At 42.6% G+C, this 27,054-nt stretch overlaps 2 protein-coding genes across 4 annotated transcripts in view; one reads left to right on the forward strand and one right to left on the reverse strand.

The window, feature by feature from the left end:
• LOC105701452 (ankyrin repeat and fibronectin type-III domain-containing protein 1) overlaps positions 1-9,692 on the reverse strand; it is a 35,959-nt gene extending 26,267 nt beyond the window's left edge. For 2 of the 3 annotated variants that reach the window (XM_012428197.1, XM_012428195.1), the window contains exon 1: positions 8,964-9,692. The gene's annotated coding sequence lies outside the window, so the exon portion shown is untranslated. Of the gene's footprint in view, positions 1-5,043; positions 6,813-8,963 lie in introns of those variants that run through there. The other variant, XM_012428196.2, reaches the window with a different exon arrangement.
• A 151-nt stretch (positions 9,693-9,843) lies between these two features.
• Positions 9,844-27,054, forward strand: part of LOC105701454 (transmembrane protein 64) — a 58,329-nt gene continuing 41,118 nt past the window's right edge. The window contains exons 1-2 of the mRNA XM_012428200.1: positions 9,844-9,906; positions 13,189-13,523. Coding sequence (XP_012283623.1) covers positions 13,391-13,523 — 133 coding nt within the window. The 5' untranslated portion in view covers positions 9,844-9,906; positions 13,189-13,390. The remainder of the gene's footprint in view (positions 9,907-13,188; positions 13,524-27,054) is intronic.

The raw sequence follows: 27,054 nt of genomic DNA on the forward strand, positions 1-27,054 counted from the left end.
TGCAATTCTAGGAGGAATTGCAATTACTCTCCGTCGAAATTTATGGAAAGACTGGAGAAGTGTGGGGATTTAAATTTGTAATTAGATTTACCAGGCTTTTTTTATTTATTTATTATTTTCTCAGAGGAGTATTTAATACCAATTGTCGTAATGTCGATGATAATGACTGCAATTCTAGGAGGAATTGCAATTACTCTCCGTCGAAATTTATGGAAAGACTGGAGAAGTGTGGGGATTTAATTTTGTAATTAGATTTACCAGGCTTTTTTATTTATTTATTATTTTCTCCGACGAGTATTTAATACCAATTGTCGTAATGTCGATGATAATGACTGCAATTCTAGGAGGAATTGCAATTACTCTCCGTCGAAATTTATGGAGAGACCGGAGAAATGTGGGGATTTAAATTTGTAATTAGATTTACCAGGCCTTTTTCATTTATTTATTATTTTTTCAGAGGAGTATATAATACCAATTGTCGTAATGCCGATGATAATGACTGCAATTCTATGAGGAATTACAATTACTCCCGGTCGAAATTTATGGAAAGACCAGAGAAATGTGGGGATTTAAATTTGTAATGAGATTTACCAGGCCTTTTTTATTTATTTATTATTTTCTCAGAGGAGTATTTAATACCAATTGTCGTAATGCCGATGATAACTGCAATTCTCGGAGAAATTGCAATCACTTCCGCTTCAAATTTACGTTTCATTCCGTTTTCAAGCGAAAATGTGGAAAATCCCAGGAAAAAAGTGCAGCATCGTCTAATTATTCCGAAATCGTCGGCGCATTGTTCTCCAAGATGGCGGACCGGAAGCTCTCGAAAGAACGCCCATGGTTCCCACAGGACGCTTTCGATTATATACGAGGACGAGAAAAAGAGGGGAGAAATAAAAGGAAAAGTACGAATGAAAAAGAGGAAAGAGAAGAAGAAAAAAAAAAAGAAAGGAACGGGTCAGGGACGGAGTGCATGCCTTCGAGAGGACATTGTCCTTATAATGTCCTTATAATGCTCGCAAGGACGGCCTTTCTCTCTCTCTCTCTCCCTCTCTCCCTCTAGACTCCATTTATCACTGGATTTCTACAGAGAGAAAATACATCTCCATAAAATGAAATGTTTCCTTTCAAGGAAATAATTTCTTTCCTTTTTTTTTTTTCAATTTTTTACCGAACAATCGACATGAAACGTTTGCTTTACGATTTTCAATTTGCCGGAAGTTCGATTCGGACGAGGTTTTGAATTTCGCGGTCAGTGCGGTCGGTTTTCGGCATTTTCATCGAATGTCCTTTGATCGGTCCGCTTCGCTCGTGGGATTTATTTTTTTTAATGTCGAAAGAGAGAGAGAGAGCAAGCGAATATTGGGGAAAAGTAAGGCCGAAAGAAATACCCTCGATCGTTAAGGGGATGTGAAAGTGTCATTCGAAAGCTCAATCGTTCATAAAACTTTTCATGGAACTGGGTGTCTCAAATCGTATCATACTTTAAAACGTGAATATGGAGACCCTAAGATAGGTCCTGAAATTTCATTTTTTATATACTATTTTTAAAATACCTATAAAGAAATTTGAAAATAATTGAAATTTCATGAGTTTCAGGACCTTCCTTATAGTCTCCCTATTCACGTTGTAAAGTTTCAAGCTATTCGGTAAACCGAGTTGGGAGAAAAGTTTTATAAACGAAACCTCTTCGACGCCACTTTCACATCACCTTAAGGAAGTCTCGAAGCGAGGCGAAGCTCTTCCTTCCGTCTCTGTTCTTAATTCCCCCTGAAAGGTGGGGAATAAAAAATGAAGAGGTTTCCCCACGAGCCGGATAAGTCCTCCACCTTTCATTTCTTTTTCTCTCTCTCTCTCCACGCTTTTCTGGGGGGGTTCTTTGCTTTTCGGGGAGAGCCGGAGAAAAGGGAGACGCGGAAAGCACGCCAGCATCAATTACACGTGCACTTTCCACGTTTCCGCACACTTCGCCCCGTCTTGCTCGTTTTTCCCCTTTAAGTGCTCTCCCGGGACGGGGGCGGGGGCGGAAACCCCGTTTACAGTTAACTGTTTATCCTGGTTTATGGAACGGACCTACGGAAGAGGAAAAACCCGACCTTAAGGTGAAGTGAAGACCCCCCTCGAATCGGTCGATCTCGAATGAGACACTTTTCTTTAACGCCCTTAAGGTGACGTCGAAGAGGTTTTGTTTATAAAACTTTTCTCCCAACTCGGTTTACCGAATAATTTGAAACTTTACAACGTGAATAGGGAGACTATAAATAAGGTCCTGAAACTCAAGAAATTTCAATTCTTTTCAAATTTCTTTATAGGTATTTCAAAAATAGTATATAAAAAATGAAATTTTGCGAGTTTCGGGACCTACCTTAGGGTCTTCATATTCACGTTTTAAAGTATGAAACGATTCGAGACACCCAGTTCTATGAAAAGTTTTAGTGAAGTAATGACGAAGTGAACGACGTAAAACTGTCGAAATCCCGGGAATTTATTATTCTAACGACTGTATAGGACCACTGTCGCCATCTGTGACGTTTAGCTGCAACTAAATGTTCGCTCTAAAAACCCGCGTTATCTCCGAGAGAAGACATTCTAATATAATCGTTGGTAAATGTTTTTTCTATATTTTCCCATCTGACTCTAATATTCCATTTCTGTAGGGTTGGGGGGGTATCTCATCGTAGGGATTTCGGTGTAAAAAAAGAGGTTAGGGGACAATCGTCGTTATCGGGCGATCGCCCTCCGTTATACCGTGAGCGATGTCCGACACGATCCCACACGTGTCGGTCTCAGCACGTCAAGACGTTTCACGACGCAATTCCAAGAGACAGTCGACCCTTTCCGGCACTGGCACGTACCGGCACCGGCACGGCACGGCACGTACCGGCACCGGCACGGCACGGCACGTACCGGCACCGGCACGGCACGTTCCGGCACCGGCATTCTCGTACAGTGTCAATCCGTCGACCCATTAATTCGCGTTCATATACGTCAAGGTACATCGGTGGACATAAATGCCATCCCCTCGTGCACTAGCGTTGCCGTATCTTTAAGGAAGGCATTTATGTCCGCCAGTGTACGACCGCGGTTTAGACCATACAATCAGAATCCAGGATCTGGCTCGGAAAAGTAATCGGCCATTACCTGAAATTAATTAACCTCTCTGCGGATTGAAACCGGAAACGAGCCTTAACCTTCGCGTTTTCCCCGACCATTGACCTTGAACTTCGTCCTCGGCCTTCGAGGAAGTGCCCCAATCGAGTCTAAACCTGGCCACGGTCTATTTACATACATACGAAGTCCTAAGCACCGAGTGTATCGCGTAATCGCGACCAGAGCACCCTGGAGAAATGGAAAAGAAATAAAATCAGCCTAAAAGTGTCGCGCTAGTTGTCGTACTTTTCGAGAAAAATCGAATTTTGACAGTCGAGGGCTGCCATGCCACGAGATTGGCGACCGTCGCTCGGTAATGGGGGTTCCCTTCTCCCTCGGGGAAAGGCGAGAAGAAAAGTCGTTGGAAAAGTTTTCCTCCTTTAACTTGACGATTAAGCCCCGACATTGTCTCATCTCTCGGCCTAATTGGCAATAGTTACTCCGAAGTGTGGCCGCCATTGCAGTTAAATCGATTATTCCTCCTCTCTCGACCGCGGACTCGCTTTCGTCGGACTTCCGCCATTTTGGACGCCACCCTAACCTCAAACTTCGCCCCCGAACGCGACCTCGTTATTACGTATGCCCGAGTCGCGATGCTGTGCAAAGTCAGTCAAACAAACAAAATGGCGGCTGGGAAAACCGGCCGCCATTTTGGAAGTCGTCCTAACCTCAAACTTGACTCCAAAGCGATATTTTTACCCCTTGAGTCCGAATCGCGATTAAAGTGCTGTGTATAGATAATTAGACAAACAAAATGGCCGTGTGGAAAAATCGGCCGCCATTTTGAAACTCGTCCTAACCTCAAATGCACCTCCCAAAGCGACGTCTTTGTCGCAACTGTTCCAATCTGATAGATCGCCAATAAAATACGTACTTTCTGCATAAGAAATAAAATTTCGAAAACCGTATCTAACAAAATGAAAAGTGATCTCCATTGCGTATTTTATCTGCGATAAAATATTAGTAATAATATCTGCGATAAAATACGCAATTTCTACAGAACGAAAGGGAATTTCAAATACCATATCGAGGCAAATAAAAAAAATAATAATTTCCCCGATCTTCGAGATAAAATCCATAATTTCCACAAAGGAGTTCCGGAATGTTCATAATTGCGAAGGTGGCGCCACCTTCCCGCGTATTATCGCGCCCGTCGAAGAGATGCATCTCGCCCTCCATTGTGCTCTTCCCTTTCTTCCGCGCTTTGTTCTCCGCTTCCTTTTCTCCCCGTTCGCAGTCTTAATAAAGAGAGCGTCTTCTCCTCGGGAGGGAAACCAAGCGAAAAGGGAACTCCGTTTTATGTGGAAAGTCGATAAAGTAGGTACCTGCGATTATGCAAGACGTACGAGCTTTATGCATGTAGCGAAAGGTCAAGTCGTAGCGTACACTACTGGACATGAATGTCCGTTTTAGAGCATGATCGTATACAGGGTGTATCAGAATTCGTGCCCATCGTTATCCTTGTTGAAAATGGAGTCTAAAAGTCCTGTACATTTTTTTTCTACAGTGCATAATTTGCATGTAATAATTAATTTAAAAATAATATATACTACCGGACATGAATGTTCGTTTTAGAGCATGATCATGTACAGGGTGTATCAGAATTCGTGCCCATCGTTATCCTTGTTGGAAATGGAGTCGAAAAGTCCTGTACATTTTTTTTCTACCGTGCATAATTTGCGTGTAATAATTAATTTCAATATAGGGAAAGAATCTGAACGCGCAAACGACGTACCGCGCCGCCATCTTGGAAATGGCGTCGCTCGAGCGCGAAAAAACCGCAAAATCCGTTAAAAAGGGTTGGAACGCCAACGGTCGGGGAAAAAGACGGTGATCGATTGTAAATCCGTGATAATTTTTTCGCCTTATCTCGAGATTAATTATAAATAATACCTGAATCAGCTCGCGGCCGCACACCTTCCGTTTTTGAATTCTGCCGCCATTTTCCTGCGGCGCCCAATTTGAACTTCTGCGATTACTTTTTACTCACGAAAGCATTTCTCATAATTTTTTAGAGTTAATTAAATTGCAGAAACTAATTGAATCTTTTCACCTGAGTTCCTAGTGATTTTCCGGATTGTTTATAATCTTACGAATGAATTGTTTATCGCGATTGGGAATTAAATTCACTACCTCGTTTATTAAACGAACTTTTTCGACGAGAAATTCAACGAGTTACTTCACGGTCAGTTAATTATTACAAACCATCGCGTTAACTTTTATTTATTTATGAGGAGTCACTCGTTGCACGTTAAATTGACAATTAAAATTCACCTGCAAAGGTACTTTCATTCCCGTATCCAAATTACAGTAATAATTTAATTTAATGACTTTTACAGGCTTAACGCATAATACTGTTGAAATATTAAGAGAATAACTTTTTACGTTATCGTAGAAAACGATCTTGATTTTTCTGCTTGCACGTTCAGAGTTATCAGTTAAACTAGTCTTTCGGGCCAGGGTTTAAGTCGAGGTTAAAATTGAAAATGATTAATTACAGTAATGGAATTAGGATTAAATACGTTATGGGCCCGGTCCCAGTTCGCGAGGTCCTTCCTCCGGGGCGTACGGACGCAGACTGAAAAGAAGGTCCGCAACAGCTGTACACCTTGCCGAGCACACCGGAGCGGAACGGCCGCATAGCGGCAGGTGAGTTCAAATTTCGTTAAATTCAGGCCCGTATTTTCTGGGCCTTAAGTATAATATACACAGGGGGAGGAAGCGAATCGAAGATATAAAACAAAAAATGTGTTTAAAAAAAGTGTTAAATGTGTATATTATTTTCTTTCTAAATTAACAAATTTCATGTTGCAGCGAAATTTCGACAAATTCAGGCTTGAATTTGTTGGGCCTTAAGTATAATATATACATGGGGAGGATGCGAATCGAAGATAGTTATAAAACAAAAAAAGTGTTAAATGTGTATATTATTTTCTTTCTAAATTAACAAATTTCATATTGCAGCGAAATTTCGACAAATTCAGGCCCGAATTTTCTGGGCCTTACGTATATTACGTTCAATGTATAGATTCAAACAGGAAAATTGCGAAATTTAACAAACAACGAGTTATCGAATATAATAAATTTTTCTTGGATTTTCATCTCTCCCCATAATCGAAAACTAAAATAATTGGACGGATTAAAAAAAAAGATTACAGCGAATATATATTTCCTCTAGGCCCAAATTTCCTGAAATTCAGGGCAGTTAAATAACAATCTATAATATTCCAAAAACACGTGAACCTTCCCGATAACAAATTTAATTAAATTAAATTCCTCCCGCCGAAAAACAATTAATTAATTTCTTCGAATCGGCGGATCGATATTCTAATTATTTCTTTTCAATTAGGATCACCCGGTAGTTTCCTCCCCACAGAAAGGACATGGTAACCAGGTAAGGGAGGACACCTGTTCCCTTCTGGTGAACCTACAGGGTGCCACGGAAACACCTGTCGACCTTTCCGAAAATTCCTGTCTCACTTCCTAATTTTCACCTTTATACATCGCTCGTTATCACCAAAATTGGATTGCAATTTTTACATACATTTTTTCAAGATTATTCGTAGCAATTCGTAATTTCTGATCACCCTGTATATGACGTAGACACCGTATATGATCCCTAGTTGTCACACAGGTGCCGCCCTCTTTTCTTTTCCTTCCCAGGGAGCACCGGAAGTAGGTGTACATATATATATATTCATATATACAGGGTGTTGTATATACAGTTGCAGGGCAGAATACGAAAGGTCCATAATCCATAATCATGGTTATAATCTCGATAAACATGACCCGAATAAATATAGACTTTGTACTTTTACGAATAACCAATTTTCGACTTTTTGTAAGACTCGCCCTGTATACGCGTATAGTCTCAAATTATTACAATTAAACATTATCTGAATTTCTAAATTTATATAAACATGGAGGAATTTCTTTACGAAGGGAAAGAAAAAGCGGGTACGGTCCATAAAAAATGGTAAATTTTCCAAGTACGAAGGGAATGCATTTATGTCCCCCAGTGTACAGGAGAAATTGTCTCTTTACCGTCTGCAAGATGCTGCAGCTAAGATATGGTAATTCGTAATACGATCGGAGGGAAGGCACGGGGGCTCTCGAATTCAGAGAGAACTTCCGGTCGATTGACAAAACTTGTACAAAGTACCCTCTAAACGGAACCGCGTTCTCATCCCCTTCCTGAATCCTCCCCATTGTGTCCGCCATCTTGGAAGAGGATAAAAAACTTCATAATTCGGGAACGTACTGAATTCTCGCAATTTCATATTGATGTCGTTATTTTGCAACTGGGGAAGGGATGGAAAGTTCATAATTCGGGAAGGGACTGAATTCTCGCAATTTCATATCGATGTCGTTATTTCGCAACTTGGAAGGGGATAAAAGAAATGTGTAATTCGGAAATTAATTTAATTCTCGTCATTTTTTTAATCGATATCGTTAATTTGCAACATGGGAAGGGATAACAAAATTTTCATAATTCGGGAATGGATTGAATTCTCGCAATTTCATATAGATGTCGTTATTTCGCAATGTGGAAAGGGATACAAGAAATGTGTAATTCGGAAATTAACTTAATTCTCGTCATTTTTTTTTTATCGATATCGTTATTTTGCAACTTGGGGAGGGATAAAAATGTTCATAATTCGGGAAGGGACTGAAGTCTCGCAATTTCATATCGATGTCGTTATTTCGCAACTTGGAAAGGGATAAAAGAAATGTGTAATTTGAGAATTAACTTAATTCTTGCCATTTTTTAATTGACGTCGTTATTACACGTCTTGTAAAATGAAGGAAAATGAATAAAATGAAAGTGCCGTCCGTCCGAATTCCGAGCGCCGTCTCCCGTCGTATCAAGGATGCAATAAAGCAAGCTCCAGGACATAATGATAAAGTCGAGGTTGTACACCCCGTTCGAGATAAGCTTATCGGATGAACCCACGTCTAGCGAGTCTCCCATTTAACTCGCGTCTCGGCGTCGCGGCTCATTTCAGAATTTCGCCCGTCGCCCGGGGCGAAGGAAGGAGGTGAAACGTTCGGGACACGGCCCGCGCCCTCAGTTCGAAAATATCGAAAAATAATGGTAACAACGGCTCCGTGGGCGATAAATATTAGGAAGGATCGATTCCTAAAGGAATAACGAAAGGAGGCGCGAAGAGAGCGAGGCCCGATGCGCGTCCCTGGGCCGGGATTCGGGCGGATTCCGTGTCGGCGGACGGGTTCCCTTAAAAACCGACGAGTGGAGGACCGGTTCCCGGCCTGCGCGAGCGCCGCGCGTGCGATCGGTCGGCAACTCGCGTTGCTAGGCGACCCCCGCCCCCTCCCTGCCGCCGACGCTTCCCCCACCACCGCGTCTCCTCTCCGGCATGTACAGTTTGGGAACTCGCATCATCAACCCACATGGTGGGGGTGATTGTTTATTAACCCTTTCACCCCTATATGTGTTCGTAATTATGAAAGTGGCCTAATTGTCTTTTTGTGTTGAAGAAAGAACCTACACGTGATTGTAATTTAAATGCCTGCGATACAAAATGTGGGACGAAATAATTGTTTACATCTTTTACTTGGACCACTTTCATGATTAAGGGGAGGCACGTCCGCGGAAATGATATTTATGCCCTCCACTGTACCGCACCGATGTACAGTTCCCAGCCTTAAGGAAACGTGCGAACGTTTTTCCGGAGTTTCAAGTGAAACGATCAAGTAACCTTTGCCTCTTGTATAATTATTCTAATCCATTCGTCATTATGATTTATCACATCGTTAACGAATCGGGATTACGCATCGATGAGTGTACTCACGTCACTGGGGATTCCCCTCTACGTAATCCAGTTCCTCGGTCGTGCCTCGATCCATCTTCCGTCGCACTCGCTCTAGCTTTCACTCGCGCACTCCTTTGGCAACCGCGCATGCGCGCACGTGCGTTCCCCCTGCGCCCGCGCATGCGCCCGGCGTCATAGTTTCTCCGAATTTCGCGTCACGTGACCGCGTCCAACCGTCGCGGCGGGCATTTCAAAATAGTACGCTTTTCTCGAGAAATTCTCTTCTTACTCCTGGAAACTCGTTGCTTATCTTTTTTCCATTAACGTATATGTACACATTTATGTAAAAGGCATGCCTTCCTGACATAACCTCAAATTTACATAGTACAGGTTAGACCTTTCACATTTGCATCCACGTTTCAAGGTATTTTCTTGCATAATACTTCTTCGGCACTGAACTTAACGTGATATTAATTATTTCACTCGTGTGTTTTAATTATATGTTAATTATTACACTCGATCCCCTGGCGCGTCCAATGATTTTATTCTCTCGAAAGTGTCGGGAAAATTCCGAATCCATTAGTCGATCGGTCCACTTCGGAAAGTCGCGCGGAAAATGGCCGCCGGGTATCGTTGTCGCTTTCTAGGCGTTTCCATGAGACCCGTTTCTATCTCTCTATCCGGATCTCGATATCGACGGAATGCACCACGGAAGCCGGAAGAGACTCGTCCTCGACTCGATCCGACCATCGGAAGCACGCACGCGGAACTGCCGATCATCCGAGATCGATGGCGGCGGCGAGACGCGATCGGCGATCGCCGGGCCGCTCGGGGGAGATCGGGAGAGCTCGGCCGAAGTCGGCCGCGCTCGGGCGCGCTCGGGCGGCGTAGCGGAGACTCCGAGAGACGCTCCGAGAGACTGGCCGGTCCCGCTTACTCCTGCCCTCCCCCTCCAAGAGGAAGGATCGAGACCGGTGAAAAGGTACGTTTACAAGAATATTTTATTACGCTGTTATGAAAAGGTCATCCTATTCACATGAATAGTCAAAGTGTTTACAAAACTTATCTTCAAACTGGGCGCACCGAATCGTCGCAAACTTTACAACGTGAATATGGCGGCTGTAAGGAAGTTCTTGACACCGTGAGATTTCACCGTTTAAAAACTTCTTTACAGATATTTACATTTTCTCTTATTAAATATGAAATTTCACGAGTATCAGGACCTTCCTTATAGCCTCCATACTTAAGTTGAAAAGTTTAAAACGAGTAAGTGCACCAAGTTGATGCCATTTCCATATCAGAAAACTCGGTGGAGCTTCGCGCCAAATATACACATACGTACGTTGTTCCCTTTAATTCTTTGAGTCACGGTGGTATTAAAAATGTCCTACTTTTTTACTGCGTGAATATGCACCCTACGACAACAAACTTAATTGAATTATTATTTTTTAAATATTTTTATATCATGTTATTCCTTTATTAATAAAAATAAACCAACTTTGTTGAATTTAAAATTAAGTAAAATTTGTGCGAAAAACGGGCTTTTTTATTTTTTTAAAATTCCGTGCCTCAAAGGATTAATCTAAAAAAATGGTCGAAAAATCGTCGATAACTTCGATAAGTGTCTACCGACGAAACGACCACACCTCGGCAGAATTGGAGGTAAACAATCGAGACGAACGATGTTTTCCCTGGAAATTCCCGGCTGAAGGAGGTCGAAGTCGTCCCGGAGGCTTAATGGACCTAACTTCCGACTGGCGTCCAGGAGGCAGCTTAAAGCGGATAATTCCCGGATCCTGGAGGATAGCCGAATGATCCGGGACTAACTAACGCCCGAAGGGCCGCGTTAGATCGAAATTATTAATTAATCCGTCATTCGATTCCCGCCCGGGGATGGCGCGAGCTCGACGCGTAACGTCGTTATCGGACCCTTTTATCGCCCTGATAAAACGTCCCCCGAGCCCTGTCCAAATCGCTCCGATAAGTCACGGGATACGCGAATTCGGGTTTGCAGGGACAGATTTGCATCTTCATTCTTTAATGAGAAATTCTGTCCTTTCGAGTGGGCGGAAAAAATTCAGGATGTGGAATTTTTACCTCGCTTTTTACACTTTTTAAATATACTTACGGTAAATTATTTTTATTCGGTGGGCTTGACATTGTTATCGAACCCTTTCATAGATAAAACGCTTGCCCGAGTCCTTTCGCGATCTCTCCGATAAGTTTAAGAAAATTGTTTAACCCTCTGGCCTCTAAGAGACGTTTGGTCCAATATTGCCTGCACGGTCAGACGAATTTCGCCCGTATGTCGAAATGGCTCCGTGCTCAAAGAGTTAAATATTCTTACGGTAAATTATTTTCATTCGGCGGGCTTGACATTGTTATCGACCCCTTTCATAGATGTGATAAAACTCTCCCCCGAGTCCTGTGTCGATTTCTACGATAAGTGTCAGACAATTTTTTAACCCTTTTGGTCCAATATCGCCTGCTCGGTCAGACGAATTTCGCCCGTATGTCGAAATGGCTCCGTGCTCAAAGAGTTAAATATTCTTACGGTAAATTATTTTCATTCGGCGGGCTTGACATTGTTATCGAACCTTTTCGTAGATGTGATAAAACGCTCCCCCGAGTCCTGTCTCGATCTATCCGATAAATTTCAGGAAACGCGAATTCCGGTTTACAGGGATAGATTTGCATCTTCGTCCTTTATCTACCCTGCGAGGCTTGTCGAGATAAGGGTGGACAAATTGTCCTTCCAAGTGGGAGAGAAAAATTAACGCCTTGAAAATTTCTTGTTTAATTTTTCTTCTTGCAAACGATTTTCACTGAAAATTTGTAGAAAGAACGCTTAAAAAGTACATGGCCTTCGATATTAAATTCTTATATATGCTGGTAATTTTTCAAGCAGTCTAAATAAAAAAAAAAACAGAAGAAAATAAGTTTATCCCTTATTTTGTGCTATATCAATTTAAATTGTAATAACGCGAAGTTAGTGTCGCAAAGAAATAATAATAGGCGAGTTTCATCATCGGCACGTGTTTTAAACATTAAGTTAACAATTCTTATACGTTGATTTCCCTGTTAATCGGCTCTAAATTACAAACAAGCCGTTAATTCGAATTCCTTGAGAATGGAGGGCGTGTCGGAATATTCCATGGGGTTTATGGATGTACCGAGCAGGAATACAACGTACCGAAGTACGATCGTGCACGGTCGTAGACAGGTTACGGGCTTTGCATACTAATTGTCCGTGTACTAATCCCTGGTACTCGCCAACGGAAATTTAACAGGGATCGCCATTACCGACCGTGTCCGAAAGCGGGTCGACGCGTCATCCGGTAAACGAGAGAAATCATCGTCGAACATGAAAATGCACTAAAGTGACATGAAATGCGTCATCGCTTTTCTGGTATTCTACAAAAAAGAAAATTCATGTAACATCGTAATTGGGATGACTCGATGTGCCGTACACGTTTAGTTTGTCATTTTACAATTTTTAAGGCGGAATGAAACTCGAAGATTGTACATAAAATCATGTAACATCGTAATTTGAATGATTTTATGTGCTGCACATACTTTCACCGGTAAATATTTTTTTACATGACTTTTGACAATTTTTAAGGTGATACGAGAGTCGAAGATTCTACATAAAATTATGTAACATCGTAATTTGAATGATTTTATGTACTGCACATGTTTTGCTTGTCATTTGACAATTTTTAAGGTGAAACGAAAATCTACGATTCTCGAAAAAATCATGTAAAATCGTAATTCGGATGATACATGTTCTGTACACGTTTTGTTTGTCATTTGACCATTTTTAAGGTGAGACGAAAGTCGAAGATTCGAAAAAAAGTCATGTAACATCGTAATTCGAATGATTTAACGTGCTGCACGTGCTTTCACCCGTCAACATCTTTTTGTCTGACTTTTGAAAATTTTTAAGGCGGAATGAAACTCGAAGATTCTAAAAAAAAATATCATGTAACATCATAATTTAGATGATTCGCTGTGCAGCACGTGCTTTCACCCGTAAACATGCTTTTGCCCGACTTTTAACCATTTGATGGAAACAATGAATTTCTTTTCCCTCATCGTCTAATTTTTAAGGCGGAATGAAACTCAAAGATTCTACAAAAAATATCATGTAACATCATAATTTAGATAATTCGATGTGCAGCACGTGCTTTCACCCGTAAACATGCCTTTGCCCGACTTTTATCCATTTGACGAAAGCAATGAATTTCTTTTTCCTCATCGCCAGGGCGACACTCGAGGAAACCGAGAAACTGCAACTGTCGGTAAAGAAGATCCACTCACCTACCACCGCCCGGTGGACTTTGACCCTGCGGCCGATGCTGGGGGAGACGAGGCTGAGGCGATCGCCCCTCGCCCCCGGGACGGGGCTGGGGCTGCGCCGGGGGGGCGAGGGGCCCGTCGAGAGGGTGTAGCTGCTCCCAGGGTTGATGGCCCCCCCCGTGCCCAGGCCCCCCACGCCCCCGATCAGGCCCCACTCCGCGAAGCTGTCGATCGAGCTGCTTCGGGGCAGACACGACCCTGACCCACTGTCTCGCCTTAAACAAATGTCGAAAACGTCACGTAAGTATTATTAGTCTTTATTTTTCAACAAAGTGATAGACACTGTTTTTTTTTTAATAATGATTAAGGACGGGAAAATGGTGGAAATTAATTAATTTCAATGGTAATTTAAATCTGATCCGCTGTTCCGTCTTAAACAAATGTCGAAAACGTTACCTAAGTATTATTAGTCTTTATTTTTCAACAAAGTGATAGACACTGTTTTTTTTTAATAATGATTAAGGACGGGAAAATGGTGGAAATTAATTAATTTCAATGGTAATTTAAGTCTGAACCGTTCTCTCGTCTTAAACAAATATAGGAATCGTTACGAAAGGTGGAGAATTTATTTTTCAACATAAATGGTGATACCGTTCTTTTATAGTAATAAAGTAAGGTAAAGATCTCCCGCAGTTAATCATACTTTTATAGTTGAGGAATATATCTCACTTTTTTTTCAAAATGTAACGGTTTTGGAAAAAAATGTATAGAACATAAGAAATGTATTATTTCGAGGGCTACAACTTTTATCTGAAACTTTTTTCTCTCGAACCTTTCCTAATCGATATAATGCGAAACTTTGCAAGAATTGTTAACATTTTCACCTTGCGCCATTTTTCATTATCATATTCGTAATCAGCGGGTATCGATCGATTCGACTGAATTTGAGGGGCTTCCACTTCACCTTAAGATAGGAGGGAGATCGATAACGATGATTATCGAACGAATAATTATTTTGCAACCGAGACGCGATATGAAATGACAGAATTGTTAAAAATGATGGAATCGTAAATTGCCAATTTCTCGGCCCATAATTCTTCGCTCTTTCTTCCTACGTCGATTTAACGAGGAAAGAAGGAGAGATTGGAGAAGCCGGAGATATTAATACTCCTGGGGTTTGTCGATAAATCGATTATTAGATCGATACCTGCCCGGCCGTTGGCAACCTGATTTACATATACAAACCGAGCTCTCTAATTCGATTCGATGCATTCGTACATCGGTGCATGACGGGTTGCATTCTGTCAGGCGCAGGGAAAATCGTTTTCACCTCGGTAAACGAAAGGCAGCGAATCGACCACATTAACCCTTTGGCTCCTAAGAGACGTTTGGTCGAATATTGCCTGCACGGTCAGACGAATTTCGCCCGTATGTCAAAATGGCTCCTCGTTCAAAGGGGTTAAGGCGTTACGAAAGGATCACTCTATACATATCGAAACGTGAAAATATTGATGAAACTTTTCTCACACCTGGGTGCACCGAATTATTACAAACTTTGATACAAGATTATGGAGGTCCTAACTAAGGTCTTGCAATTTAATCGCTAATGTTAATTTCTGGGTGAAGGGAATACGCCCTGGCGAGTTCCTTTCAGAAAGTACGAAGGGTGAGAAATGAACGATCAGGAATAATTAATAATTAATGTCGCTGCACTTCCTCGACGGACGGCGTAATTTTTACGACGTAGTTTATCGTCCTTGCACCCAAATAGAACTCGACGAGCCGGCAGATCGATATGCCTGCACTGGCAACCCAATTTACATGCATATTAGCTTAAAGATTCACCGCCTTGGTGATGCAAGATGTGTACAATGGTGTATGGCGGGTCACCTGACACCTGGCGCCATGTGGATATATTCAAATATTAGTTTCATGAATACTAGAGGTCTTATTTCCGTGAATACTAGGAGAAAGAGTTCTGAAGCACATCTAGACGGTGCAGATGTTGCTATTTATGAGTTTTATGTCAACATTATTACATATCTGCATGCTGAAATTGCTGTTTACATTCATACGTTACTGTATGGCGGGTCACGTGACACCTGGCGCCATGTGGGTATATTCGAATATTAGTTTTATGAATATAAGAAAAAAGGATTATGATGTAAAATTTGAATGCTCCGGATAATTGATTTAATTTTCATAAATACCGACAAAGGAAACAAGTGGTAACGTAAACTTCGAATTTTGCGGGTAATAAATGTTACACTTAGTTTATGTGCGCGGGAGATGAAGGATTTAACGAATGTTCTGCACATTGTTTATGCCCTACTAAAGCGCGTAGCTGACGCGAGACATTTTTTTTATTTCTTAGCTCTTCACTTTTTATGCCTTTCGACGTCAGGCGCCACGCGAATGCATTGCTTATATTTTTATAAACACGGGAAAAGTGTACGCCGGCGTAAAATTCGAATTGCCCCTGCAGAAGCGACTCCTGCGTTTCATTTATATTTACATAAGCCGATGGCTCTCCACATATATTTACAGAATATTTTTACATGGATGCCCGAAGGGTCGTCCGATGTCAGAAGCAGATCGGATCCGATAAAATCATTTTATTTTCGAAACGCCCTGAAACGAGTGCAACGTAAAAACCAGCTCACTTGCGCATAAACATATAGACAAAAGTCGCTCCGTTTAAACAATTTTTTTTTAACCCGCGATTAAATTAATCCTTGTATATATTTGAAAAGTGGTATTTAATATTAATCGATCGATAAATTGAGACACTTCCAGATTACCATTTGAAAAATCGGAGCGAAATGTTTGTTTACGCCCGAAATAACGAAAAAACATCCATTTGCAATGTCGATAGAGGCAGAGCCACGACTTCGACTGCATTCGCTGCAAGTTCGACTGCATAAGCGGCGAATTGCGTCGAAAGCTCGCCGTTAAACTGGAAAACCATCTCAGGGGCGTATAAAGCTCGTAACGAAACCGCGGCCGAGCTTATACGAGCAATCCGGGTTAGCTTATGGATTTTAATGGCATTACGACGTCCCCATGTGAAATTAATAAACCGAGGGGCGAATGGGGGAACCGCTAAAGGAGCAAACCTACTCGTCGTTGCAACCCCGACATGCCGTTTTACGAGACACTTCCGTTGTGCTCTACGCGAGCAACATGTTCCGCACCTGATGACATGGGTCGAATCATAAATTTCCCCATTTTTATTGCGCGTTTTTCCTCTCTCTCTCTTTTCTTTTTTTACAATGCGGGGACCTGCGGTACTTTTTTTCTAACGTGAATCGACGCTGAGATTATTATCTTCGTTTCTTTTTTTTTTTTTAATACAATACGTCACAATTTTTAAAATCGCGCCGGGACGAGAACGCGAGGGTCGAATCGTAAATTTCCCGATTTTTATTGCGCGTTTTTCTTTTTTTTTTTTTACAATACGAGGACTTTCGGTACTTTTTTTTTTAACGTGAATCGACGCTGAGATTTTTATCTTCGTTTCTTTTTTTTTTTAAATACAATACGTCACAGTTTTTAAAATCGCGCCGGGACGAGAACGCGAGGGTCGAATCGTAAATTTCCCGATTTTTATTGCGCGTTTTTCCTCTCTCTTTTTTTTTCCACCAATGCGAGGACCTGCGGTACTTTTTTCTAACGAGAATCGACGCTGAGATTTTTATCTTCGTTTATTTTTTTTTTTCATACAAAACGTCACACAGTTTTTAAAAACGCGCCGGGACGAGTCATATATTTTTCGATTTTTATTTCGCTTTTCATTTTCATCGCGCGTTTTTCCTCCCTTTTTTCATTTTGACGTTTTATATACATAGAATGACCCTTTCATATCTTAAAGAAAGTGAATATACGAAAATATGAAATACATACTTTTCCCACGAGAACCGTTGAGAGATTTCATCGCTCCTTCTGAGGTTTTATATACATAGAATGACCGTTTAATATTACTCGTCTTGACATTTAATGTACATAAAATAACTCTTTTATATTATTCGTTTTGACATTCTATATACCCAGAATAACCCTTTCACATCTTAAAAGAAAGTGAATATACGAAAATATGAAATACGTACTTTTCCCACGAGAACCGATGAGGGATTTCATCGCTCATTTTGACGTTTTATATACATATACATAGAATGACCCCTTTTATAATACTCGTTTTGACCTTTTACATACACAGAATGACCCTTTCATATATTAAAGAAAGTGAATATACGAAACATATGAAATACGTACTTTTCCCACGAGAACCGATGAGGGATTTCATCGCTCATTTTGACGTTTTATATACATATACATAGAATGACCCCTTTTATAATACTCGTTTTGACCTTTTACATACACAGAATGACCCTTTCATATATTAAAGAAAGTGAATATACGAAATATATGAAATACGTACTTTTCCCACGAGAACCGGTGAGGGATTTCGTCGCTCGGCGTGAAGCTGGGCCTCTGGTTCAGCAACCTGGCGAGCCTCGTCAGAGGTTGAGAGCCGCTGATGCTGGCACTGCTCAGCCTGCCCATCCTGGAGGAGTCCTTGTACGAGTCCCTGTTTCCGGTTCCGGTGTCGGAAACGCGACGCTCCGCTGTTGATACGAGAGAGGATCGTGAAACGGCTCAAAGCTGCGCCACATTTACTACATTTACTGCATTTGCCGCATTTACCGCATTTAATGCATTTAATGCATCGCTGCACTACTGCACCGAGACACGACGAGAATTTATATTCTAACGAACGCGGTAAATCGGACAGAAATGCGTCCATCTTCGCGCCATGTACCCTGCCGGTCATGAGTGGCTTCCTCGTGTACATGGCGCAGCCTGGGGGTGGTAATGAACTGATGTACTTGCGGTACCTGATGTATAATAAACTGTAAAATAATTAATGTAATAAAGCAACTTATTGAACGATAACGGTGAGTACGTTTAATTAGACGAGCGTGTCTAGCAAACCCTCTAATCGCCTATTCCTGATCCTTGAAAACCACTCGTAGATCTAAGGTGCCACCTCCTCGGTTGTCCTATGATCCTGTTAGAAATCGGAAATTTCAACTCCTAAAATTTTTGCCCGGGAGAATTCCGTCCCACCTCTTCGGTTGTTCTTTGTTCCTGTTACAAATCGCCAGAGATGGAACAGGATCATAGGACAACCGAGGAGGTGGCACAGAGTTTCGTGCCATCTCCTCGGTGGTTCTATGTTCCTGTTACAAATCGCCAGAGATGGAACAGGGTCACAGGACAACCAAGGAGGTGGCACGGAATTCTCCCGAGCAAAAATTGTTCGGATTGAAACTTTCGATTTGTAACAGGATCATAGGACAACCGAGGAGGTGGCACGGTGTTTCTCCCGGGAAACAAATTTAGGGGTTGTAATTTCCGATTTCTAAGGCACGAAAGTCTGTGCCACCTCTTCGGTTGTCCTATGATCCTGTTTCACCTCTGGCGATTTGTAACAGGAACATAGAATAACCAAGGAGGTGGCACGGAATTCTCCCGGGCAAAAATTGTAGGGGTTCAAATTTCCGATTTCTAACAGGATCATAGGACAACCGAGGAGGTGGCACGAAATCCTGTGCTACCTCCTGGGTTGTCCTATGATCCTGTCCCACCTCTGGCAATTTGTAACAGGAACATAGAACAACCGAGGAGGTGGCATAGAATTCTCCTAGGCAAAAATTTTGGGGGTTGAAATTTCCGATTTCTAACAGGATCATAGGACAACCGAGAAGGTGGCACCGAGTTTCGTGCCTTAGATCTACGAGTGATTTTCAAGGATCAGGAATAGGCGATTAGAGGGTTTGCTAGACACGCTCGTCTAATTAAACGTACTCATTGTTATCGTTCAATAAGTTGCTTTATTAGATTAATTATTTTACAGTTTATTATACCTCAGGTACCGCAAGTACATACATGTTTGAGCTCGTTTAAAAGAATATTAACAAATTGTCCAGTCTTGTCGTCGGCTCCTTCTCTCGTTTCTTCGGGTTGAGACCTCGTAGAGTATCCGGCCGTCACCTGGTTACTCGATATAAAATCCAGGGTAAGGATTCCCTCTGCCACTCTCTGGAAATTCCGTGAGACATCCCTCTTCAACGGTAACAACCTACCAGACACGGTTACGTGAAACGTTATGCGTAACCGTTACATAACGTATGTTAACTAGCTGCAAGGCAGAATTTTGAATGAGATAATCAATGCGACCCGCCTGATTGGTTAACTAACTATCTCATAATTGTAAACTTAATTTTTTTTTTGGTTTATGAGTGGAATTTTCATGCTTTTCAGATTGAATTGTATAGAATGGCTGCGAATTTGACGAGACTACATTCACGGGGTATTTGATTTTGAGGTTAGCCTGTAATCAGTAATTAATTGTAGATAATGCGAATGAGGTCGCATTAGCGGTGACGCGGAATTAATTCGTAGCCCAAAAGTGACGCATTTCTGGGCTGCAATTTGCGAGCGTCTTTCTCCCTCCGACAGCGTCCGCCATCTTGAATTGTCGCGCGCCGAATGAGAAGCTTTAGTGGAACAAATCGCGTAATAATGTACCAGGAAAGCTGCCTCGCGAGAGGAAAATCCAACATGGCGCCAACAGCCAAACAATCCTAACCTCTTTCCACCGCTAAATCCACGGCGCGCGTTGACATCCAATATGGCGCTTTCGCCCAAACAATCCTAACCTGCTCCTGACGGGAAACGCGTTCAACGTAAAATCAAACACGACGCACTCAGTCGAGCCGTCCTAACCTATTTCCCCCGGAAAGTGCGTCACGTGCGCCGGAATCAAATATGGCGCACTCGGGAACGGGATTCTAACCTCTTTCCGAGGGAAAATGGCCGAAAATTCGATAGCGCCCTCAGATAAAGGATCCTAACCTCTCCTCGCCGTAAAATGCACAGTGCACGCTAAAATCCAACATGGGGCCCTCAGGGAAACAAACATAACCTCTTTCTCTCAGGTAAAAGATCCTAACCTCTCCTCGCCGTAAAATGCACAGTGTACGCTAAAATCCAACATGGGGCCCGCGGAGAGACAAACCTAACCTCTTTCTCTCAGATAAAAAATCCTAACCTCTCCTCGCCGTAAAATGCACAGTGCACGTTAAAATCCAACATGGGGCCCTCAGGGAGACAAACCTAACCTCTTTCTCTCAGATATAGGATCCTAATCTCTCCTCGCCGTAAAATGCACAGTGCACGCTAAAATCCAACATGGGGCCCTCGGGGAAACAAACCTAACCTCTTTCTCTCAGATATAGGATCCTAACCTCTCCTCGCCGTAAAATGCACAGTGCAAGCTAAAATCTAATATGAGGCCCTTAGGGAAACAAACCTAACCTCTTTCTCTCAAGTACAGGATCTTAACCTCTCCTCGCCGTAAAATATACAGTGCACGTTAAAATCCAACATGGAGCCCTCAGGGAAACAAACCTAACCTCTATCTCTCAGGTAAAAAATCCTAACCTCTCCTCGCCGTAAAATGCTCAGTGCACGCTAAAATCCAACATAGGGCTTGGGGAAACAAACCTAACCTCTTTTTATAATGGCCGGAAATTCAACGCGATTCCCTCAGCAAAACAATCCTAACCTATTTGCAGTAATTCCACGGTTCGTTATTTCAAGCGCAACGCGTATCAGATAAGCGGATATAAATCGGGGCGGTTAAAACAATACCGCATAATGAACCGACGCGATAACCAGACCAATCGAACTAAGTAATTGGACGATAAGCGTTATCGGATAACTAGGCCGACGCGGGGAAATCGTCCGACAATGACACTCGCTCGTAGGTTGCCAGTTATCGATCGCGAAATTATAGCCATCTATCGGTCGAGATATTTACCGTCGTCGAATGTCGTTTGTCGCCAAACAATGTCAATTAAAGTGTCACCCGCGATAACACGCGACTCCATAAAGTTCCGCGATAAGCGATTAGCTCTCGCAGTTCTAATTGCGGCCTCGCACGGACGGTGCACTCGCGTTATCGCGCGATCTAATCCAACGACGTCCCTTTAATTCGGGATAAAAAATCCATTAATCCACGGAAAACGTGCGAAAATGATAGATTTTCCCCCGGAACTAAAAACCTCGTGGAAAAACTACGCGAAAGTCTCCTTTGCACGTTTCCGTAGGACCGGAGGTTTCCGAGATATTCGCGAAGAGAGTCGACCAATCGCGTGGCGGCTCCAACGGAAAGGCCAGTGGTTCTCAGCTCGAAACTTGATTCGTCGATATCTCGAGAACCAAGCCTCCCTCGAAAATGCGGAAAAGAACTTTTTGTTTCAGTTTTTCACGAGGAAGGCTTCTGTCGAATGAAATCCGGGATTTTTCAACCGCGTCGCTCTCTGGAGAACGTTTGGAACGCGATAACGGAATGGAAGGATTCTAGAATTCCGAGAATCCGACCTCGGGCGACGCGGCAGACGCCATTACGCGAATACGCCGACGCATTATGCTCGTTATGCTCCATCGGCGAGTAATAACTAATTATCGCCCCTTGTGCTCGAGAATCGCGACCAAATATGTATATATCGCGTATGCGGCTCCGACGACGGCTCGGAAATTTCATCTGAAATTTGCATCGCTGCGAGATTCGCCGGATCGCAATTATCGACGCCCTGATTGGGCCACTCGCCGCGTCGGTAAAGGCGGAATCTGCAGATCGTCGTCCCGTCATCGTCCCATCACTCGGGAGTCACTCAAAATTCATGCAAACGTGGCAAGCGAAACGTGCGGAAAAATAAATCGGATATTGCTCGGTTCTCTCGGTGAATCTTCATTTTCAACGAAGCTATATTAACGAATTTCTTTGCAGGACCAAATATAATTAATTTCGATGACTTTTCGGTAAAACTCTTTACAGTGAAGCTATTGTAATTTGTTCGCAAGACCAAATATAATTATATTCGATGACTTTTCAGTGAAGTTTTCTCAGTGAAGCTTATTCAGTGAATTTATTCTCAAGAACAAATACGGGGAAGCTACTTTAATTTGTCCGCAAGAACTAATTTAATTATATTCGAAGACTTTTCAGTGAAACTCTTTGCAAGGAAGCTTCTTCGGTGAATCCTGATTTTCAGTGAAGCTATTTTAATTTCTTCGCAAGAACTAACATACTTATATTTTATGACTTTCCAGTGAAGTTTTTTCAGTGAAGCTTATTCGGCGGATTTATTCTCAATGACAAATATATTTAAATCCGATGCCTTTTCAATGAAGCTTTTTCAGCGAATTTATTCCCAAGAACTGAAACGCAGCAAATCAGATTTAGGGTAATTTCGATGCGAGGCGAGAGAGGGGCGAGAGAGGGGTGAGAGAGGGGCGATAATAATTCTGGCGCAGTATGTGCGCAAACACTCCTCGAAGGACCTCCTCAGCCTCTTCCGTTAACAAGGTCTTAACATCGATCGACACCTACCGACAGTGTCGTCCGTGAAAGATATTCTTGGTGCAAGGAGCTTGGTGCAGTCCGACGCGGTGCTTCCCCGCTTCCCGCCTGCCAGCTGATCCGACAAAGAGGGCGCCACCGTGCCTCCGTTTGCGGCCGCTGAAATAAACCGATTTTTCATTTTCATTTTCATTTTCTACAAAAAGAGATATATTTCCCAAGATTTAGTACAACGTTTAGACAATTCAATTTCCACCCATAGTTGCTACAAAGAAAGACCGAATTAGGCGTTTCGACAAAGGGGGCGCCATTGCGCCTCCATTTGCAGCCGCTGAAGTAAACCGAGGATTATTCATTTTGATCTTTTACAAAAAAAGTAGTGTTACCCAAGGTTTAGTACAACGTTTAGACAATTCAATTTCTACCCATCGATGCTACAAAGAAAGACCGAATTAGGCGTTTCGACAAAGAAGGCGCCATTGCGCCTTCATTTGCGACCGCTGAAATAAACCGATTATTCATTTTCATTTTTTTACTCAAAGAGTAATATTACCCAAGGTTTAGTACAACGTTTAGACAATTCAATTATTCATTTTCATTTTTTTACCAAAAGTGTGATATTTCCCAAGGTTTAGTACAACGTTTAGACAATTCAATTTCCACCCATAGTTGCTATAAAGAAAGACCGAATTACGCGTCTCGACAAAAAGGGCGCCATTGTGCCTCGTTTGCGGCCGCTGAAATAAACCGATTATTAATTTTCATTTTTTTACTCAAAGAGTAATATTACCCAAGGTTTAATACAACGTTTAGACAATTTAGACTTTCCGTTATGTGTACATCACGCTTTGATATCACCTCAAACATAGACTTGAAATTCGTTCCTTGCGAGCACTTACCATTGTAACGAGCGTCTATTTGAGCCTGCAAAATATTGAGCCCAGGTGCGACGATGGCCGGCAAAGTTCTCGAACGCAAAAGAGGAGCCGGACGGCCGCCGGCGCCGCGCGCTGGCCGCACTTCCGGTTTGCATTCCGCCACCGGTGCGCTGCAACAATTCAAAACGAGTGCTCGATTAACCCAATCGAGTCAAACGATCCACCGGAATTTATTTCATTCATTTATACGATCGTTCCCTACGTAGAGAGGTTTTCCGATATTTTCGAATTTTTTTCATATTCGAAGTCGCTCGTTCCGCGCGCTGGCCGCCATTTTGGTTTGCATTCCGCCACAATGCAACAATGCAAAACGAGTATTCAATTAGTCCAATCGGGGCAAACGATTCACCAGGATTTTTATACGATTCTTTTCTACGTAGAGAGATTTTCCAACGTTTTTCAATATTTTCAATGTTATCAACATTTTTCAATATCTTCAATATTTTAAACGCGTTTCGACGTTTTCGACGTACAAAGTTTCCAACGTTTTTCAATAATATCAACATTTTTTAATATCGACAATATTTTAAACGTTTTCCCCGTCTTTCACATTTTTCGACTTATTTTCACGTTTTTTAACAGAAAAGTAAAATGAAATCACTTTTAACGTTAATATTTTTCATATTTTACCGAACGGCGAATTTAGAAGTAATGGCGACCACGAGTATCGCAAACCCGATTAATAGGCTTAAAGTGTTAATAAAAGGAGAAAATAAAATTTTTTNAATTTAAAAATAATATGAATATTGGAGGGCTTCGATAAGAATTCTTCCTGTCGTTCCCTCATGAGGAATTCCCGTGGTCCATTAGCGGGTCACGGCGGGTCATGTCCGCGTCCGACAGGGGTGTCTTCGACCTCTTCGACCCCTTCGACCCCCTTGACCCCTCCACCCCCCCAGGACCCACCAACGGACCTCGGACACGAGAGACCCCCCGGGGATAGGAAGTCCTCCCGAGGGAATAGGGAATGGCACCCACTTTCTGGCATTCCAACTTCGACTCGCGATCGCCCGGAATTTCCGGGCCTCGGCCGTCGACCCCGGAGTCTATGGGGGAATCTAGGGGAAACCTCGCCGAATTAATCCCCCAGATTTCCTAGGAGGAATCCCGGAGTCGACGGCGAGAGGAAGAGGGAATTCCCATTTCGGAGGGGTGGGAAAAAATTTCATCGCGCCGTCGGGATACTCGGTAGAGTCTCGCGCCAAATACATTAAAGAGCAGGCGCGAATTGGGATATTTCTTTGAGATACTCGGTAGAGTCTCGCGCCAAATACATTAAAGAGCAGGCGCGAATTGGGATATTTTTTTGAATAGGTTTTATCGGGAATTATAGGGTAGGTGGAATTATTTCGGTTATTCGCGTACCTTGAGGATGGCTCCCGGGATATCGAGCTGCGCCTCCACCTCGAAAGTTTCATCTCGGCTTATTTTTTACCGGATTGTTTTTAACAATGTTTGCGAGAAGAATCGTTGATCTCACGAGTGAATTATTGAGCGGCTACGAATGGCGTTAATATAAAAACCGCTGTTTTCCGGTCATTCGGTTATTTTGAAAATTTCACTAAAGAACCTAGATGCTCCCACTTGATTTTTTACCAGATTGTGCGTTAACAACAATTGCAACGAGAATCGTGAATTTTACGAGCGAATTACCGAATCCCACCGCCCAGCGATATTAAGAAAAATCTCTGATTTGGTTATTTTGAAAATACCACCTCGAAAGTTTCGTCTCACTTTACGATGCACCAGATTGTTTTTAACAACAATTGCAACAAGAATAGATGATTTCCCGAGTGAAGTATCGAGTCCCAACAGCCAGCGCAAATAAAGAAGCACCTATTGCGCTTTGCCGCAGTTTTCCAGGATTCTCGTTCGGTTTTTCCTGCCGAAAGATGGCGTCCACGTGTTCCACTTTCCCGGACAGTCGTAAATAAGTTCTCGCGTGTCTCGCACACGACTCGAAATCCACCCACACGGAAACGGTCCGCGTTTCCCGGCGGTATAACCTGGACGGTTCAACCGGCAAGGGAGCAGTGCACGGTGTAGAAAAAAGGGGAAAAAAGAGCGAGAAAAGAGGGGAGAAGAGTTACGGAAGAATCAAAATGGCTCCCGAGGCGCCGCTTACCCTTGCCACTTGGAAAGCTCTCCCCTCGACGCAACATGGCGGCCTTAAGCTTTGCCCGAACATGTCACGCTTCGCCTGAGCTTTGACGAGGGTCGCCATAGGGTTTAAAGCACACTGGACGAGGCGAGACTCGCTAATTCGTCGCCAGTGTCGACAATTCTTAACCCCCGCCAAGGTTACGACGACTTAACCTCAAACTCGCCGAAGGTAACCTCGAATTTCGCGCTTTTGGAAGACGAATCGCTCGCATTCGAGATTTTCGAATTTCGACGTGCAGGGTAGTGGTAATTGGTTGATAGAAGTTGAGGTTATGGTTTCGAACTTAACCTTAAACTTGGACTTCACTCGTAAAATCGCGAATGATTTTACGAGCGAAGTATCGAATCGTAACGGTCAGGAACAATATAAATGCACATATTCGTTTATTTTGAAAATTGCATCAGACCCCGGACGATGTCTCCACCTCGAATGTTCCATCGCACTTTACTTTTTACCAGATTGTTGTTAAGAATAATTACAACAAGAATCGTTGATTTCACGAGTGAAGTATCGAATTGCAACGTCTAGTGATAAGAATTGACGAGGAATAGTTGGGGAAAAAAAATGCCGAAAACCGTCGAGCGAGGAGGAACTCTTTTTCCAAAGATGGCGGACCGCGATGTTTCAATGCGGACGCTAAAAGGGCAATTTCGCGCGTTTCGCTCCATCCCGGAGATTGCGATTCGATTTCCGCCGTTCCACTTGGCGGAGGCTAATCGAGCGTAAGAGCAAAGCCGAAGCTTCGAGAAAGTCTCTCCGATATCCCGAGAAGAGCTTTCTTCCCCGAAATCGATTACAAACGACCGAGGATTTCCCGAGCTGAGATTATTCCCCAAAATGGCGGACGCAAACTGCGACTCGAGCCCCTCGAATGTAATGATACTTGCCCTCCATTTTTATTTCGACGGAAAAATAACCTCAAACGGGTATAAAAAGAAAAGTGGAGCTCAAGACGCAGGGGTGACATAAGCTGGCGCGTCTCGTTACCGACATTTATATTTATATTAAAGTCTTTTATAGTCTATGTTGAGAATTATACGAATTGAGGCGTTTCATATATCGTTTCAATAAACTATCGACGAAGGGATCGACGTAAAACTGTCGAAATCCCGGGAATTCATTATTCTAACGACTGTTTAGGACCAACGGCGCCATCTGTGAGGTTTAGCTGCAACTAAATTCTTCCTCTGAAAACCCCCAGAACGAGCATTCTCTTGCGATCGTTCTTGATAGTATTTTCCATATTTTCCTCTCTAACTCGAATAATTTAGAATTCTGGAATATTACAGAATTAAATGG

This window comes from Orussus abietinus, unplaced genomic scaffold, assembly GCF_000612105.2.
Source record: "Orussus abietinus isolate OABI.00-Male unplaced genomic scaffold, Oabi_2.0 scaffold89, whole genome shotgun sequence".
In the NCBI taxonomy this organism is placed as follows: Eukaryota; Metazoa; Arthropoda; class Insecta; order Hymenoptera; family Orussidae; genus Orussus; species Orussus abietinus.